The following is an 18359-nucleotide window of genomic DNA, read 5'->3' on the forward strand; positions in this document are numbered from 1 at the left end:
AGCAACAGAGGGTCCTGTGGCACCTTTGAGACTAACAGAAGTATTGGGAGCATAAGCTTTCGTGGGTAAGAACCTCACTTCTTCAGATGCAAGTCAAGAAGTGAGGTTCTTACCCACGAAAGCTTATGCTCCCAATACTTCTGTTAGTCTCAAAGGTGCCACAGGACCCTCTGTTGCTTTTTACAGATTCAGACTAACACAGCTACCCCTCTGATACTAGATAATAGATACATTTTGTGCCCTTGGACTTTGACACAGACTAAGGATCACACCGTGCTCTCATATCATCTCATCATGCCAAAACATTGCCACGCACAAGGCAAACTGGCGAATCCGAAGCGTGCTCCGCGCTGCCCTGCCAAACCCTGGCACAACAAGTAAAATGACTAAGGAGGCCCCCAAAACCTGCTGAGAGCTTCCACGCTTTTCTGGGTAGGAGTAGAAAATATGTTAGCCTTTCCCCTCCCTGGGCGGTGTAATATGCAATAGAAAGAACACGTCAGACCAGCAGGTTTGCTGTCTGCAGAAAGACAATCAAGGCAAAAATCTGGCTAAAGAATCCAGGAATTGTGGGACTACACTGAGTTACACCAGCTGAGGATCCGGCCCAAAGCAGCTCCCTGATTGAGCCTTTGATAGACATGATGTGAGGACAGTTCACATCATACAGACAGACGCTGCACAGATGCCTAATTTACCCCAGACTGACAGTATCACCAATGCCTGACCTGCCTTTGCATGTAGTATTGCTGTAATACAACCCACGCTCAATGGGGACCCGATCCTGAAAGAACTCTTTCCTGAACCCCCTCTTCTGGCCTTCAAACACCCCCCAAAGCTCATCATCAGACGTGAGCTTCCCACAGACCAGGGCCCACCAACTCAGAGCGGCACCAGGCCCTGCCAGAACAACAGATGCAAAACCTGCAGATATACCTCCACGGCTGCAATGACCAGCACTTTCCACAACGCACCTTTCAGGATCCAGGGGTCCTACACACGCCTATCACAACATGCGGTGTACCTCAGTCAGTGCACTAAATGCCCCACATACAGAGGCTGATTAAGATTTATTGGGGCCCTGGGCACAAAGAACAGTTGGGCCCCCCACACCCTGGGAGCCCACGAGCACCAGAAACAGGGAGCCAAGGGGCCATGCCCTCCCCCCACTTTTAAAAGTGGGAGGGCCATGCCTGTCCACTTTTTAACATGGGCGTACTTTGGGGGGCAGGAGGACCACGTTGGCCCCCCAAACTTCAAGCCTTGGGCAGGCACGGAGCGACACCGGCAGGGGCTGGGCTTCACAGCTAGGGAGCTGGCAAAGTGATCAGCTCCCCCACCACGAAGCGCAGCCCCTGCTAATGGCACCAGATTCTTCCCAGTGGGGCAGGGGGGTGTTGAGGTGGGCCTTAGTCCCCCCTTGCCACAGGGCCCTGCCCCCTGCTCCTCCTCTCCCCCCTGAAGGCCTCACCCCTCCAGGCCAGTAGCTGGAGCCGGGCCATGGTAAGAGGTGCCGACGGAGCCCGGGCTGCTGTGGGGGAGCCCCAGACCCTTCACTTGCCCTGGGCGGCACACCCCACGAGGCAGGGACACCGGCTGGGGGCTGCTCTCGGGGCCCCGGGGCCCCCTCCCAGGCCAGGGGAGGGTCCAGGGCTCCCCACATTGGCCTGGGCACCCTGGGCGGCTCTTACCTCTGCCTGGTTTGGCCAGGGGGGCAGGGCCCCAGGGAGAAGGGGGCAGGGTCACAGTTCCGGTGCCGGTGGCCCCCCACTTCTACCCAGGTTTCAGCCCTCCTGCGGGGACCCCCAAATTGCCACAGGCCCCATGGGCCCAAATAGCTACTCTGTGGGTGAAACCAATCGCTACGCTCTCAAACGAACGCCCACAGGCAAATGATAAAAGACAAATACACCACATCACCTGTGGGGGATCACGTTTCCCAAAGCGATCATTCCATATCTGACCCATCAGTCCTCATCCTCCAAGGAAACCTGCGCAACACCTTCAGGAGACGAACCTGGGAGCTTACATTCATAACTTTGTTAAACACTAAAAATCATGGACTGAACAGAGACGCTGGATTTATTATGACAATCTATAACCCTCTAATAACTAACTTCCCCAGCTGTTTCTCTCTGCCTCCTTCCCCCCATGACTGGAGGAGTGTTAACAGGCCATTTCACCTTGAATGGTCCCCGGAAATATGTATTTATGCTAAACAATCTGTCCCACGCCTTGTATTTAGCTGTGACACTCTGAGTACGGATCCCAGACCTGGAGCAGAGCTCGGGGCAGCTCGAAAGCTGGTCTTTCTCACCAACAGAAACTTGGTCCAATAAAAGATCTCACCTCACCCACCTTACCTGGCTTTGCCACTCACCACTCCCTTGTGAGCGGCACTGACCTGCCGTATCAAAGACTGGAGACTGCTGAGCCACCCACGGCCAGGATGGGGGTGAAAATGACCCAGGGCTTGTCTAAGAAGCACCCCACCCCGCGGAAACATGCCCGAAATCCAGTCATGTCACACGGCAGAAGCTGCTATGACACCTCCATGGGCAAGAGCGACCACATGCAAGAGACAGGCACTCTGCAGCCAGCCACATGCTAACAGCAGTCTCAGCTTAGTCACATCCCATGACCTTTCACGTGGAAGTGTTTCATCCCCTTCCTACACAGCTCCCCCCTGGGCTGAGTTGCAAAGGCAGGTCACTCCAGCGTGCCATTGCTTTTGAGAGACTGGCACTTGTCTAAAAAAAAGTTAAGACATGCAATTCCTATCAAAACAATCTGCAGGTCGCTGGACTTCATTCCATGTCAGGGCAGCACAGCATCCTGGGAAATGTAGTCACAGACGGTGTGTCGGTGTGGAGACCACAGGGTGCAAGCTAACTAGTGACTATGCAACCACCTCATTCAGCCAAGCCAGACTTGTCCAGCGAGTAATCGAAATATACCCTCCGCTCAAGGAGGCAGGATCACTAAATAAGATTCCCCATACCAAGAGAGAATGCAAATTATACCATTTAAAACAGGGTTGGACTCCACATAATGGAAGAACTGCAGCGAAATTATTGCTGAGGGAAGCACTGGTCAACTCTGCAAGGAACGCAGTGGAACTTGTTAAAAAGTCCTGACAACATCCAACTGATGGCTCTATCTTCTAACCCAGCGGTTTTCCCATTTGCCGATCCCTAAACATTTTCAAATGGAGGTGCGGACCCCTTTGAAAATCTTAGACAGTGGGGGTCCACAGATTGAAAATCACTGTTCTATGGTAACGACGACCTTTTGCGGACCCCTTAGACATATTCTGCGGACCCCCAGGGGTCTGCGGACCACAGTTTGAAAACCACTGATCTAACCACCTGAAATCTAGCCATCTGAGACAAAACTCCAGCAAACAGTGACATCTGCTGGCTACACTAATAATAGCAGGTGCTTTTTAAACATGCTGTGTGTGTATGGTACAGTATAAGGCTCTATCTATCTTGCAAGCTGCCCTTTTATTTTTAACCATTTTCTTTTGCCTTAAAGCAGTGGGGCAAACATGCCAGCATTAATAAATGAGATGATGCCCATGCGTTGAAATTACACCGACTGCTCTATAACATACATGCATGGGTATATTTTCATAGAATCATAGAATATCAGGGTTGGAAGGGACCTCAGGAGGTCATCTAGTCCAACCCCCTGCTAAAGCTGGTCAGAAAAAAGGAAAAATTTAGCAAAAAAAACTCCATGCATTTTTCCTGTTTTGTTCCCTCTCCCCACTCCCCGCCCCCAATCCAAAAAGTTTTGAGATTTCCAAAAAATAATGTGACCTTCTCTGGAGCTGGTTGGAAAATGGGAAAAATTCCACCAAAAAAAAGTTAATAAAATTTGATATTTTGACATTTTAAAATATCAGTGTAAAATTCCATTAGCTCTATAATCCCTGACATCTCCCCCCAAGTCAAACACCAGCACACTCTGGTAACCCACAGAAAGCTTACCACTTCCACTTGTTTTCCTCTTTCTTCTTTTCCTTCTCATCTGCCTCCTTCTTTAATTTCTTGTTTTTCTTCTTGTCTCCTTCCTCTTTGCTTTTCCTTTTCCTCGATCCCCCCTCATTCTCCACCTCCTTGGATTTCTCTTTGCTCTTTCTTCCCTTCTCTTCTGTGCATTTATTTTCATCCTTTGCTTTTCTCTCCTTGTTTTTTTTCTTGGCCTGGTTCGTTTCCTTTCCTTGTTTCTCCTTTGTTTCCCTAGTCTCATCTTTCTCCATTTCCTCTTCCTTTTCCTCCCTTTCCTGTTCACCTCCCATTCTTTCATTCCTTTCCCATCCTTCTCCCTCTTGTTCATCCTCCTCCTCTTCCTTAATTTCTTTTTCATCCTTCATTCTTTTGTTTCTTTTCCTCTCTTCCTCCACATCATTTCTTTTCTCATTCTCTTTCTCATCCCTTCCCTCTTGTTCTTCTATTGCCCCATCTTCTGCCCTTTCCATTTCTTGCTCATCTTCCACCCTTTTATCCTTCTGTGTTTTTTTCCTTCCCGTCTTTTCTTCAATCTCTTTGTTCTTCTCTCCTTCCCTTTTCTCCCTCTTGTTTTTCGCTTCCTTTATCTTTTCTTCCCTCTTTTCCTGCCCTTTCTCTTTCTGGTTCTTTCCTGCCTTCACTTCCTTATTTGCTTTGACATTCTTTTTCTCTCCCTCTGTGTCTTTACCTTTCCTTTTCTCCTCATCCTCTGCTGTTCTTGCTGGCTGTTGGGCAGGCTTCTCTTCTCCCTCTGCCCTTTCTCTGTCTTCCGTTCTGTTCTTTCCTCTCTCCGTCTGTATTTCATCCTCTCCTGTATTGGCCCAGTTCTCCGCCTCCCCTGCTGTCTCACTCCCTCGCTTTTCCTTTTCCCTTCGATCACCAGCCCCCCCATCCAATCCCTCTGCATCATCCCCACTCTCCAGCTGCTTGGGTTTCTTTGCTCTTTTCAACCTAGGGCGACCCTCTTGCGTTCCCATCTCCTTCGGCCCTTCGCCTTTTCCGGAGATGGCTTCAGTGATTCCCTTCTCCCTCTTGGCTTTGCTGGGCTCTGCACCATCTCTCTTCTCCTGGTCCTTTCCCTCCCTTTCCTTTTTAGGTTCCTCTTTCTTACTCACACCCCCTTTACTTTCCTTTAGTTCACGTTTCCTCTTCTCTTTGATCTCTTTCTTCCTCACTTCTGTTTCCTTCTGCTCCCTGCTCCCTCTCTCCTTTTCCTCTTCCCTTTTTCTTTTCCTGTCTTTGACTCGTTTCTCCTCTCTGTGCCCCTCAGGAATGAATGAACCTGGCTCCCACTCAGTGTTTTTCTCCCCCTCTTCCTCTTTCGTGCTGCCTTTGGCTGTAATGTCCACTTCCTCCACTGAACCATCCAGATCTCCAGAGAACGCCGCGTTCTCACCACCAACCCCATTAGTTTTTGTTTCCTGGTGTCTTGGAACCTTACAAAAAAAAGGGGAGGGGGAGTTAAACTTAGCAGTAGGCGAAAAAATCTACAGATCAAAGCCTAAATTTTGTCACTGCATCTTCATGGGCACACTCTGGTACCCAGACATGGGCCAGGTGCTTCTCAGTCTAACCTCAGATAACCAGGCACATGCATTGGCGGCTCAAGGAAGTTTTATATAAAGATCAGGTTCAAAAAGGCCAGGTGACAAAAGCACACAGGGTAGGGCTGCCAAGCCCTATGGGCTCTGTACTAGGCCCAGTCCTATTCAATATATTCATAAATGATCTGGAAAAAGGGTAAACAGGAAGGTGGCAAAATTTGCAGATGATACAAAACTACTCAAGATAGTTAAGTCCCAGGCAGACTGCGAAGAGCTACAAATGGATCTCACAAAACTGGGTGACTGGGCAACAAAATGGCAGATGAAATTCAATGTTGATAAATGCAAAGTAATGCACATTGGGAAACATAATCCCAACTACACGTATAAAATGATGCGGTCTAAATTAGCTGTTACCGCTCAAGAAAGAGATCTTGGAGTCATTGTGGATAGTTCTCTGAAAACATCCGCTCAATGTGCAGCGGCAGTCAAAAAAAATGAACAGAATGTTGGGAATCGCTAAGAAAGGGATAGTTAATAAGACAGAAAATATCCTATTGCCTCTATATAAATCCATGGTACGCTCACATCTTGAATACTGCGTGCAAATGTGGTCGCCCCATCTCAAAAAAGATATATTGGAATTGGAAAAGGTTCAGAAAAGGGCAACAAAAATGATTAGGGGTATGGAACGGCTTCCATATGAGGAGAGATTAATAAGACTGGGACTTTTCAGCTTGGAAAAGAAGACGGCTAACGGTGGATATGATAGAGTTCTGTAAAATCATGACTGGTGTGTAGAAAGTAAATAAGGAAGTGTTATTTACTCCTTCTCATAACACAAGAACTAGGGGTCACCAAATTAAATTAATAGGTAGCCAGTGTAAAACAAACAAAAGGAAGTATTTCTTCACACAACGCACAGTCAACCTGTGGAACTCCTTGCCAGAGGATGTTGTGAAGGCCAAGACTATAACAGGGTTCAAAAAAGAACTAGATAAATTCATGGAGGATAGGTCCATCAATGGCTATTAGCCAGGATGGGCAGGGATGGTGTCCCTAGCCTCTGTTTGCCAGAAGCTGGGAATTGGCAACGGGACGTATCACTTGATGATTACCTATTCTGTTCATTCCCTCTGGGGCACCTGGCATTGGCCACTGTCAGAAGACAGGATACTGGGCTAGATGGACCTTTGGTTTGACCCAGTAGGGCCTTTCTTATGTTTTTGTGAGGGACCACAAAAGCGACGGTACACTGCAAGATTCTGTAAAATGGGAGGGTTGGTTGCTAGGCAATAGGTAAGTAGTTGGACTGCACTGACACATAGGAATTAAGAAATGATTGAGGAAGTATTGATGTGATTTGTTAATATTAATGATTATGGTTAATTATGCACACCTGGAATGCCATTGATGGAATGGGGGCAGGCACTGACCTTATGGTAATTGGGGTACCAAAACAAATATGGATATACATCTGTCATAAACATACAGCTAAGGGTAGCATAAAATCCTTCCTTTACCTGTAAAGGGTTAAGAAGCTCAGATAACCTGGTTGGTACCTAATCAAAAGGACCAATAAGGGGAGAAGATACTTTCAAATCTGTGGGGGAAGGTTTTTTTTGGTGTGTTCTCTCTGGAGACAAAGAGAGAGACCAAGCAAGTAATCTAACTCCTACTGAATGATACATCTAAACTTACAGAAATAGTAAGTAATAGCAAGGAAATGCATTAGAGTATCTTTTGTTTTAGCTTGTGAATTTTCCCTGTGCTAAGAGGGAGGTTTATTCCTGTTTTTGTAACTTTAAAGTTTTGCCTAGAGGGAATCCTCTGTGTTTTGAATCTGACTGCCCTGTAAAATTACCTTCCATCCTGATTTTACAGAGGTGCTTCTTTTATTTTTTTTTATAATAAAGTTTTGTTTTTACAGAATCTAACTGGGTTTTTAGTGTCCTAAAAACCCAAGAGTCTGGTCTGTGCTCACATTGTTTACCTGTTTGGTTGGTGTATTATTCTCAAGCCTCCCCAGGAAAGGGGGTGAAGGGGTTTGGGGGGATATTTTGAGGAAACAGGAACTCCAAGTGGTCCTTTTCCTAAATCTTTGTCTAACTCACTTGGTGGTGGCAGCATACCGTCCAAGGACAAGGAAGGATTTGTGCCTTGGGGAAGTTTTTAACCTAAGCTGGTAGAAATAAGCTTAGGGGGTCTTTCATGCGGGTCCCCATATCTGTATCCCAGAGTTCAGAGTGGGGAGGGAACCCTGACAACATCCCTGACATCTGCGTAATGTGGGATATAAGACGCCACCACCTATTTCCCTTTTCTCAGAATCTCTTGGGCTCTGCACTGGGTGTCAACTGATCTGTGGCCTTCTGAGGTTCTCCACTCATCCCTGAATTCTTCTAATCTTTTAGAGCGTAAGTACGAAACTCATTTATTAGCCTGGCCCTAATGGGTGCATGGGTTGCCTATTTGGATAGATTTAAGCTGTTTAATGATTATGGGTAGTACAATTATTTGGTTTCTTTGTGGAATCTACACTACTCTATTGTCACTTCAATCCCAGAGAGACAAAGATGAGTTTCTAAGGGAAATTTGTGTGGAGCCCATTTTGGGAAAGAACCTGTAACTGATTATTCAGAATAAAGATTGTCAGTGTGGCAAATCAGTTGTGTCATAATTTGCAAGGACTATAGAGGCGTATAGCTTGTCAGGCAGGGGAAAAAGGGGGGAGATGTTGCATTAGACTCTTGTTTTGAGGTCCATAAGCAGGTGAGAGGCAGAGCAGATGAAAGTCGCTGGGTGAAGCCAAAAGGGGGCAAAAAACAAGTGTGATGTCACAGTAGACCACCAAGCCAGGAAGAGGGATGGTCTAGATAATAATACTTAGTCCTACCACGAGTGCAGGAGACTGGACTAGACGACCTCTTGAGGTCCCCTCCAGTTCTATGAAGCCTTTCTAGAACAAACAAATATCCACGACACAAGACCCGTTAGTAACAGGGGGACTTTAATGACACAGAGATCTGTGGGAAAATAATATGGCAAAACACAAAATGTCCCGTAAGTTCTTGGAAGGTGCTGGGACAACTTTTTGTTTTGGAAGGTGGAAGAAGCAACCGGGGGGCAACCATTTTAAACTGGATTCTGACTAAGAGGGAGGAGCTGGTTGTAATTCTGAAGGTTGAGGGCAATTTGGGTGACAGTGCTCATGAAATGAAGGAAGAAGTGAGAGGAGCATTATAAGGACAACAGACTTCAAAAAAGCAGACTTAAACAAACTCAAAGAACTGGTAACCCCCTGGGTAGAAAATACAAGGGAAAAAGAAGTTCAGGAAACCTGGCAGTTTCCCATAGACAATATTAAAGGTGCAACAGCAAACTATCCTGCTGCGAAGGAAAGAAAGGAAGAATAGTAAGAGGCCAACGTGGCTTCATCAGGAACTCTTTAATGATCTGAAAAATCTAAAAGGAATCCTACAAAAAGTGGACACCTGGACAAATTGCTAAGGAGGATGTAACAGGGTGCTGGCTAGGAGAAACAAGCCAGGCCCCCGTTAGCCCTGTTCCAGAGGAAAAAGGGTTAGTTGGGCTGGCTGAGGGGCCATGCCCTAATTACCAGAGGGGATCCACCTGCAGGCCTGGGTAGCCAGCCTGCCCTATAAAGCTGGCTAAGAGACAGGAAGCAGGGGGATACAGGAAAGGGAGGAGCGTGGGCTCTAGATCCCTGCTGGCTGGGAAGCTAGTAGTCTCCAAGAGTGTTGGTCTCTGTAAATGCTTGTAAATAATAGGTGGTGGGAACGGACACAAAGAATAAAAGGACACAGGTGCTGCACCTCGGTTGGTCTCTGGGTGTTCTTGGGTCTAGGCCAGTGAGAGCCCAGTTACAGAGGAGTACAAAAGAATAGCACAAGCATGTAGGCCGAGGCACTAAATGAGTTACACAGAGCAAGGGATGTAAAAGGCAAGAAGAAGAGGTTCTTTAAATACATTAGGAGCAAGAGAAAGATGAAGGAAAGTGTAGGTCCCTCGACTTAGCAGGGAGGGAGAGCTAATAGTGGATAAAGAACAGGAGTACTTGTAGCACCTTAGAGACTAACAAATTTATTAGAGCAAAAGCTTTCATGGGCTACTGCCCACTTCTTCGGATGCTCTAATAAATTTGTTAGTCTCTAAGGTGCCACAAGTACTCCTGTTCTTTTTGCGGATACAGACTAACACGGCTGCTACTCTGAAACCTAATAATGGATGACATCAAAAAGGCTGAGGTGTTTAATGCCTATTTTGCTTCAGTCTTTGCTAAAAAGGCAATTTGTGACCAAAGATTTAACACAATTAATATTAACTAGGGGGAAGGAATGCAAGCCAAAATAGGGAAAGAATAGGTTAAAGAATATTTAGATAGATGTATTCAAGTCAGCCGGGCCTGATGAAATGCACCCTAAGGTACTTAAGGAAACAATCTCAGAACCATTAGCAATTATCTTCGAGAACTCATGTAGGACGGGGTCTGTCTAGTACCCATCTTTCAAAAGGGGCACAAAGAGAATCTGGGGAATTATAGACCAGTCAGCCTAATTTTAATGCCCAAAAAGACACTGGAATAAATAACTAAACAATCAATTTGTAAGCACCTAGAGGATATTAGGGAGATAAGTAATAGCCAACATGGATTTATCAAGAACAAATCATGCCAAACTCTCCTAATTTCCTTCTTAGTTAGGGTTACTGGCCTAGTGGATGGGGAGACTCTATAGACATGATATAGCTTGATTTTTAGTAAGGCCTTTGACACAGTCCCATGAGACAGTCTCATAATCAAAATATGGAAATGTGGTCTAGATGAAATTACTACAAGGTGGGTGTACAACTGGTTGAAAGACCATACTCAAAGCGTAGTTATCAATGGTTCACTATCAAACTGTGGGAGTGTATCCAGTGGAGTCCTGCAGGGGTCAGTCCTGGGCCCGGTATTATTCAATATATTTATTAATGACTTGGATAATGGAGTGGAGAGTGTGCTTATAAAATTTGTGGATGACACAAAACTGGGAGGGGTTGCAAGCACTTCGGAGGATAAGATCAGGATTCAAAACGACGTTGACAAATTGGAGAATTGGTCTGAAACCAACAAGATGAAATAATAAAGACAAGTGCAAAGTACTGCACTTTGGAAGGAAAAATCAAATGCACAACTACAAAATAGGGAATAACTGGCTAGGTGATAGTACTGCTGAAAAGGATTTAGTAGTTATAGTGGATCACAAACTGGACAGGAGTCAATAATGTGATGCAACGGTATTAAGAGGAGTGTCATATGTTAAGACATGGGTGGTCATTGTCCCACTATACTCGACACTGGTGAGGCCCCAGCTGGAGTACTGGGCCCAGCTCTGGGTGCCACATTTTGCGAATGATATGGAAAAACTGGAGAGAGTCTGCAGGAGAGCAACAAAAATGATAAAAGGTTTAGAAAAATCTGACCAATGAGAAAAGCTGAATAAAACTGGGCATGTTTAGTCTTGAGAAAAGAAGATGGAAGGAGGACGTGATAACAGTCTTCATATATGTTAAAGGCTGTTATGAAGAGGACAGTGGTTCTCCATGACCACTGCAGATAGAACAAGAAGTGACAGGCTTAATCTGCAGCAAGGGAGATTTAGGTTAGATAATAGGAAAAACTTTCTAACTATAAAGGGAGTTAAGCTCTGGAACAGGCTTCCAAGGGCGGTTGTGGAACCCCCATCACTGGAGGTTTGTAAGAACAAGTTGGACAAATACCCGTCAGCGATGGTCTATTTATAGTTGGTCCTGCCTCAGCACGGGGGGCGGGACTAGATCACCTCTAGATGGCCTTTCCAACACAACATTTCTATGATTCCATGTAACTGATTCGCTCATTGTGGGTGTCACAACAGAATGGCCTGGGTGTCCCAGGCATATGGGTGGCATGAAAAAGGAGACAGAGATGCTTGTGGGAGAAGTGGATGAATGGGGCAGGCAGGGTGGCATCAGTGGCAGATGAAGTGGTTAGAAACCAAGCTAGGTAAGCAGAAAGGGAGGGGATTACATTTGGCCTTGGTGATGAAGAGAAGTTGTGTGATGCACAAAAGGGAGTCAGTGGAGAGGCTGAGAAAGGGGACAGGGCACAGGTCACTTGCTGGTTTGAAATAGAGTGAATGGTGGATTCTCTGTAACAAAGTCTTTAAATCAAGAATTGAGGGTGTCAGTAACTCAGCCAGAGGTTATGGGCCTATTACAGGAGTGGGCGGGTGAGGTTCTGTGATCTGCGACGTGCAGGAGGTCAGATCACAATGGTCCCTTCAAGTCTTTGAATCTATGGTGAGAGTCAAAGGGGACTGTAACAATACAAGGCTAGCTCCGGAGCGAAGATAGAGCAGCACAGCTTCACTGATGACAGTAGAGCTACATGGATTTATACCAGCTGAAGGTCTGACCCATTTTTTCCAATCCATCAAGCTTGCTGGATAGGCCATAACTGCCTTATAAAGAGTTCACCTTCCGGGAACACGTAACTCTAAGAAATTGCCGTGCCCAGGCATCTCCTGTCACAACAATTTAAATACTGAATCATTTACAGAGGCCACAGCAGCTCCAGGAACTTCAGGATGCTTCTTACCAGGTCTCTGTTGTCGGTCACCAGGAGTTTCCCTTCAGGGCCAGTTCTCACTTTCTTCGGGGCGTGCTCTGATCTAGAACAAACAGCATCTTTTATTATTTATAAACGTGCACGACAAGGATCAGCTCCACATCCCGCCTAGCTCTACTCAGACAAGCACCACGTTTCCTTGAAACACACCAGCCTATGCGATGATTGGCCCTATGACGCTGGGCCTTTAAAGTCCTCCGTTTGGGGAGACTCATCTGCAAGCGCCAGCAGCAACCTGGAAATGGGGAGGCCCACCATTGCCTGGACCGTGGCCCCGCCCCTGAGGCCCCCACCCTCGCTCTGTCTCTTCGTGCCCCCTCCCCAAGATGCCACTCACTCATCTCCGCCTCTTCCTATGGTTGCCAACCCTCCAGGATTGTCCTGGAGTCTCCAGGAATTAAAGATTAATCTTTAATTAAAGATGGTCATGTGATGAAAGCTCCAGGAATACAGCCAACCAAAAATGGCAAACCTACCTCTTCCCCCGAGGCCCACCTTGCTCCTCTCTGCCCCCTTCCCGGAAGGGGGTGCGAAGCCATGGCCCCATCACTTTTTCCTGCCTTAGGCGAGCAATGGGGTGGGGGAGGGGTGAAGGAGAGGAACAAGCAGCAGGCGGGTAGAGGCCTCTGGGGACGAGGCGGAGTGGGGGTGGGGCAGAGCGAGGGCGTGGCCTCAGGGGACGAGGCAGAGTGGGAGTGGGGCAGAGCGAGGGCGTGGCCTCAGGGGACGGGGCAGAGCACAGGCGGGGCCACGATCGGGGCATCAGCTGCCCTCCCCTTCTATGGAGCTTTGCTTCTGGTGCTCCAAAGGGGGCAGCGGGCCAGTGCACCACCGGAGGGGGGACCTGCATCACATCCGTGGCCGGCCTCTTTTCGGGAGGCTAACCCTCCCCTGACCTCTGATATGCATCATCCAGGAATGTGCCAACCTATCTGATGACTGGGATTGGTGAGCAGAGCCCACCACAGCAATGGGGACTCCGCCCCCGTCAGGTGAGGGAGGAGCCACAGAACCCAGACAACAACTGAATACGGAGGACAAAAACGTGAACCAAAGGACAGGGTGCAGGTCACAGGATGAAAACAAGGGATCCAGGTGGGGACACCGAGCAGAGAATCCCAGACAGTGCCCACTGCACGCTGCCTGAGGGAACTCTGCCCAGGGACCAGACACTAGAAAAAGGCCCCGCAGCCAGAGAATCTCCCATCCAGCATTGTCCTGAACTGCCTCATGGCCACCTCGGCCAGGGCTAGGAAGAAGTTGGTGAGATGGTCTCAGGGCTGTGTGGGGCCATAAGCAGGGAGTGGGTAGAGGAACGGATGTGGGGAGAAGTGCAGTGAGAACCTCAGTAAGAGGTTCTGCAAACTGCTGCAAAGCAGACAGGGTCCCGTTGGAGACTACAGTCCTCTGGTTTCTCCACTCAACAACTACAACAGCCACGCAAGCTTCCCTCACAACAGCCCCGCACTCTGCTGCCACCCTGATGCTACACACTCCCTGAGAAAGACAAGCAGGTGGCTTCATCCACACATGGACCATCCTGGGCCTTTCCAGCCATTTCAACGAGGCTGTTGCACTGCTACCAAGTGGACCAGCGAGACGTGGACTCAAGGTGCAGGGGCGGATGTGGCCGAGACCAAGCACTGATCACCTGGATTAGAGATGTCTAAAGAACACCCTGATTCCTCCGCCACACTTCTAATAGGAGTTGAAATGACAGGGGGTATGAATCTTAAACTCACGTAAAATCCTGCTATCTCTGTAGCCAGATGAGGTTGCACGACAACCCTGATGCAATCTGAGAGCAAGGGCAAGACAATGCCCTCAATGAAAATTAACACGCAGCTGCAAATACTACAAAGGCCGCAGTGTGCAAACCTTTCGGCACTCCCCTCCCTGGGCTGGCCCTCTTCACCCTCCTGCTCCCTCGGATGAGAAACTTCCTGGCCGTTGCAATCCGGACCATCGGCAGCCGTCTCAAGGACTCTGAAACAAAGAGAGAGTCGGTGCGGCCGATTTGAATCTCAAGCAGGATGTGTTATACACTGATCCCTTGCCAAAGCAACAAGCAGAGGGCTAACCCCTCTTCAACGCAACAAGCGACTATATGCCACAATCTCGCTATTTGCGCTGCTGCAGACCCACTAGCTGTGTCTCTGTTTTTAAAGGGCTGAACAAATACTGCATACCTGGGCTGTTGAATCTCACCTTATGAGAATGGATTTGCTTACGGCGGCGACAGATGGAAATGGTGTGAGACAGACTAATAAGTGCAATTAGAAAAGAGAAATATAATTTACTTGTATTACGACATTGGCTAGGAACCCAGCTGAGACCGAGGCCCCGTAGTGCTTGGTGCTGTATTCACTCATAGTAAGAGACACTCCCTGCCCTAAGAGCTCACAATCTAAATAGACAAAGAGTGGGAGAGAAAAAGGCACAGAGAGGGGAAGTGACTTGCCCAAGGTCACCCAGAAAATCAGTGGCAGACCCAGGAACAGAGTCCGGGTCTCCTGAGTCCCAGTCCAGGGCTCATCCATTAGATCGCCATGGCATGAGAGAGGGAGGGTGTAGACACAGAGAGAAAGAAGAGCTGAGACAGTGCAGGAAAGACACACCGTTCTCCATTACACAAAAGAAAGGAGTGAAGCCAGGAAAGGGAAAGAGATGTAACAGAAGCAAGAGAGAGAAGTGTAATTACTGTCAAGTTGATTGATAATATGTTGCAATTAAATACAGCAACTAATAGAGCTTGCACTCCTGGGCTTATTCCTGAAACCTCTGGGGGTAGGTTTGTGGAAGTTGGGTAGCAGTTATTTTTCACGCTGGCTTGTAAGCAGGTGATTTTTTAAAGCTGTGCTTATTACATTAGAGGCAGGTAAACAGACTCAAATGTTTTCCTGAGACTGCTTTTCCCTAGAGGCTATCGCTGCACTTGCCCCAAGGATGCTGAGTGATGGCAGATGGGATAGGAGATGGGCCCATTGGAATCTCTGGAGACTGAAAGACCAGCTTAAACCAGCGAGGGGCTGCAGCAGCAGTCTGCTGACCCAACTCGCCGGAGAGTATCAACAGCGAGGCTCCAGGAACGGGATAGAACCAAGGGCCGTAAATGCCAGACCCAGCTCACCCCCCAACCTCTGATCCAGCCAGTCAAAACAAGAGAACCTGATGGCGTAGGACACAGGGCCTGAGACAGGAAACAGACTCATCCAGGCCCGGGCAGCTGGCCAAACAGCAACAGATCAACATTCTTTTGGTGTGCACGGAATGATACCCTTAGCTTCTCTGATGAGCTGTCGGGCCCAAATCAGCTCCTCCAAAACGTGAAGGGGCCATCACACTGTCATCTGGCCTTTTAACCCCACAGATCCGGGCGTATGGCTTTCAAGGGGAATGAGCCACACAACTCCCGTTCATTTCAATGAAAGTCGTGTAGATGAATCCCCTGCTCCGCTTTGATTTACCCACCTGGGGCGGGAGTGGGGACACTTTACGGCAACGAGTGCTTCCAAATGTTCACTGCTGCAGCTGGTGATGGAAGTACGTTCGAAGTGGCGGGAACAGGGTTAACACAGAGCTGCCTGCTCTTAAGATTTGTTAGAACTAATATTAGATCAGATACATTAGTCACTAGAGTTAACTACCGCACCTGCAAAAAAAGTGTCACTCCCAAAGGGGTGAGGGGAAAGAAGATGTGATATAGCTTTAAGGAGTAAGCATGCCATATTCCTGGCCTGCAGGTGTCACTGGGGAGCTACCATCCGGACAATGGGTCTTTAACCCGCATGACTGTGCCTACAGCAACTCTCTATGCTATCTCACTACAGATATACCCAGCATGCCCCAGGACTGATCTCGTTCTAGCCGTGCCTAACGGCAAGCAACCAGTCTGTAATAAAGTTACAAACCCCAAAGCAAGCAACGTCTGCCTGCCTCACTAACTCCAGTATCCCAAGAAGCACTGTGGATCTCAATGCAGTCTTCTTAAAGTCAGCCGTCCACCCAGAAAATCATCGGCAGAGCTTCACTGTAAGAGAAAAGGAACTGGCAGAGAAACAGTGAAGTGTCTTCATTCGAATTTCCTATCATTGCAGTTTCACAGGATCCCCGCTGCCAACAGGGTCCGCTGCATGCAGGGGACAGGATTTCAAGAGTGACGACTGATTTTAGGGGAGCACATTAAGAGGTCTGGTTTTTGGAATGTCCCAAGCACCTGCCCCCTGGAAATCAACCTCTTTAAGGTGTCAGGTTTGGCACCAAGTAATTAAACACCAGTCACTTTGGGAAGAGCCAGGGTTATGAATGCATGAGGTTAACTTGCAGTACGTGCCTCACTGAAATGTCAGAGAGCAGACAACCATCCACTGCTGCTTAAGGCTTGATGCAATTTCAACCCCAATATTGAAAGAGATGCAAGCACAACTTTATATGTAATTATCCTTCAGCAATTATATTTAGCTTCTCTTAGGACATAGGATAAGAGCTTATAACTGTGCTTAGCGGAGCTGTTTCCTTTTGGATTGGTTCCCCTCTGCTTATTTGCTACAGTGACTGCCACTTCTTTCTCTGACATCAATTCCCAGATCACATACAGGTCAAATACAGATTAGTGGGATCTCACCAGGGAGGGCAGGGAGAAAGCTTTACAAACATCCACATTAGCAGCCTTTGCAGCAACCACAAACAAATTAAGTAGGGTACAAGCGGAGATATCCCAGGCCGGAATTCCAGTCTCCAAACAAACTGCTTTCCAAAGCAAGGGGGGTTGGATGCAAGGGGGCTGGCTGCAAGGGGGTTATGAAGTGTTGTCAGGTTACCTGATGCCACCAAAATTTTCAAAAAACCATTACAGAAGCAGCTCTGAAAATAGATCAGTTTCACTCAAGGGGTTTCAATTACAGCTGGCTATTCAAAGGGACAAAGCCAGTGTTGCTGGACATGACTCATGCTGGCATAATCGTGTGCTGTGGGAGCACAGAAAATGCTTGGTCTTTAACAAAAGCCCCATTGGCTTGGATGTTTTCTGCATGGAACAAGGGATTTTAGGCATCTTGCTAAAAGATATGCTGTAACTGGTCATATACCTCATTGGGCTCACTGGCATCACATAAGCAGGTATAATTGAATTAGTCATGAGTCACTGGGTTCAACATTGTCCCATAACAAAGAAGTAGAAACCCCTCCCCCTACAGGAATCACCAGGTGAGGTTCTATTGCCTCTGTTATGAAAGAAGGTCAAATTAGATGATCATAACAAAACCCATCAGTGACACGCTTGATTCTCTCAAGCAAAGGAAGCGAGGCAGTCCCATGTCTGGTATCTCCATATAATGACTAATGCTCGGAGACCTCAAGTGACGTTCCAATTGGTACAGGTTAACACGGACACCCAAGGCAGTATGTCTATCCAGTCTGGTTTGGGATTTCACTCTGCCTGCGTGCCGGGTTTGGAGAGGGTAACAGCAAAGAACTTGCTGAACTGGTCCTGGCAACTCCAAGGTCTAGCTCTGGTACAGACAAGCGAGAGGCGGGGAGGATGAGAACACATTGGTAACTGCTCTCTTTCTCCTCCAAAAACGCAGCAGGTAGGGTGAGCTGAAGAGCCCAGAACATGGGTTTAGGGCTTAACAGCTGTTCACCTGGGGTCTGTTCTTATTCGGAGGCACTGGGAGTCACAGAGGCTTTGTCTACACTGGCAATTGAATGACAAAACTTTTGTCTTTCAGAGGTGTTAACCCCCCACCCCTCAAGACAAAAGTTTTGCTGCAACAAGTGCCAGTGCGAACAGCGCCCTGTCGGCAGGAGCGCTCTCCTGCTGACAACACAAACGGTGTTCCTTGGGGGTGGACGTTTTTTGTCAGCAGGAGAGCTGACAAACAGCGGCTACCCTGCACGACTTTTAGCAGTACAGCTGTGGCGACTCATTTCCCCATATGTAAAATGGGGATAATTCTTCCTTGTCATGTCTGTTTAGACTATAAGCTCTTTGGGAGAGGGACAGTCTCTTCTTAATTGTGCGTGCAGTGCCAAGCACAACGGAACCCCGATTTCAGTTGGAACCCATCGGCCCTAGGGTAATATAAATAATAATGACGCACAATTGACTTTCCCTCAGCACCACTATTG

The 18359-nt window shown here is 47.7% G+C and overlaps 1 protein-coding gene across 1 annotated transcript in view; it reads right to left on the reverse strand.

Annotated features, from left to right (window-relative positions):
• Positions 1 to 18359, reverse strand: part of TOP1MT (DNA topoisomerase I mitochondrial) — a gene marked incomplete in the record, with an annotated part of 55504 nt that overhangs the window by 26702 nt on the left and 10443 nt on the right. Inside the window, 4 exon segments of the mRNA XM_034759595.1 lie at positions 2364 to 2519; positions 3996 to 5452; positions 12201 to 12273; positions 14109 to 14216. Coding sequence (XP_034615486.1) covers positions 2364 to 2519; positions 3996 to 5452; positions 12201 to 12273; positions 14109 to 14216 — 1794 coding nt within the window.

This window comes from Trachemys scripta, chromosome 2 (genome assembly GCF_013100865.1).
Source record: "Trachemys scripta elegans isolate TJP31775 chromosome 2, CAS_Tse_1.0, whole genome shotgun sequence".
Classification (NCBI taxonomy): Eukaryota; Metazoa; Chordata; order Testudines; family Emydidae; genus Trachemys; species Trachemys scripta.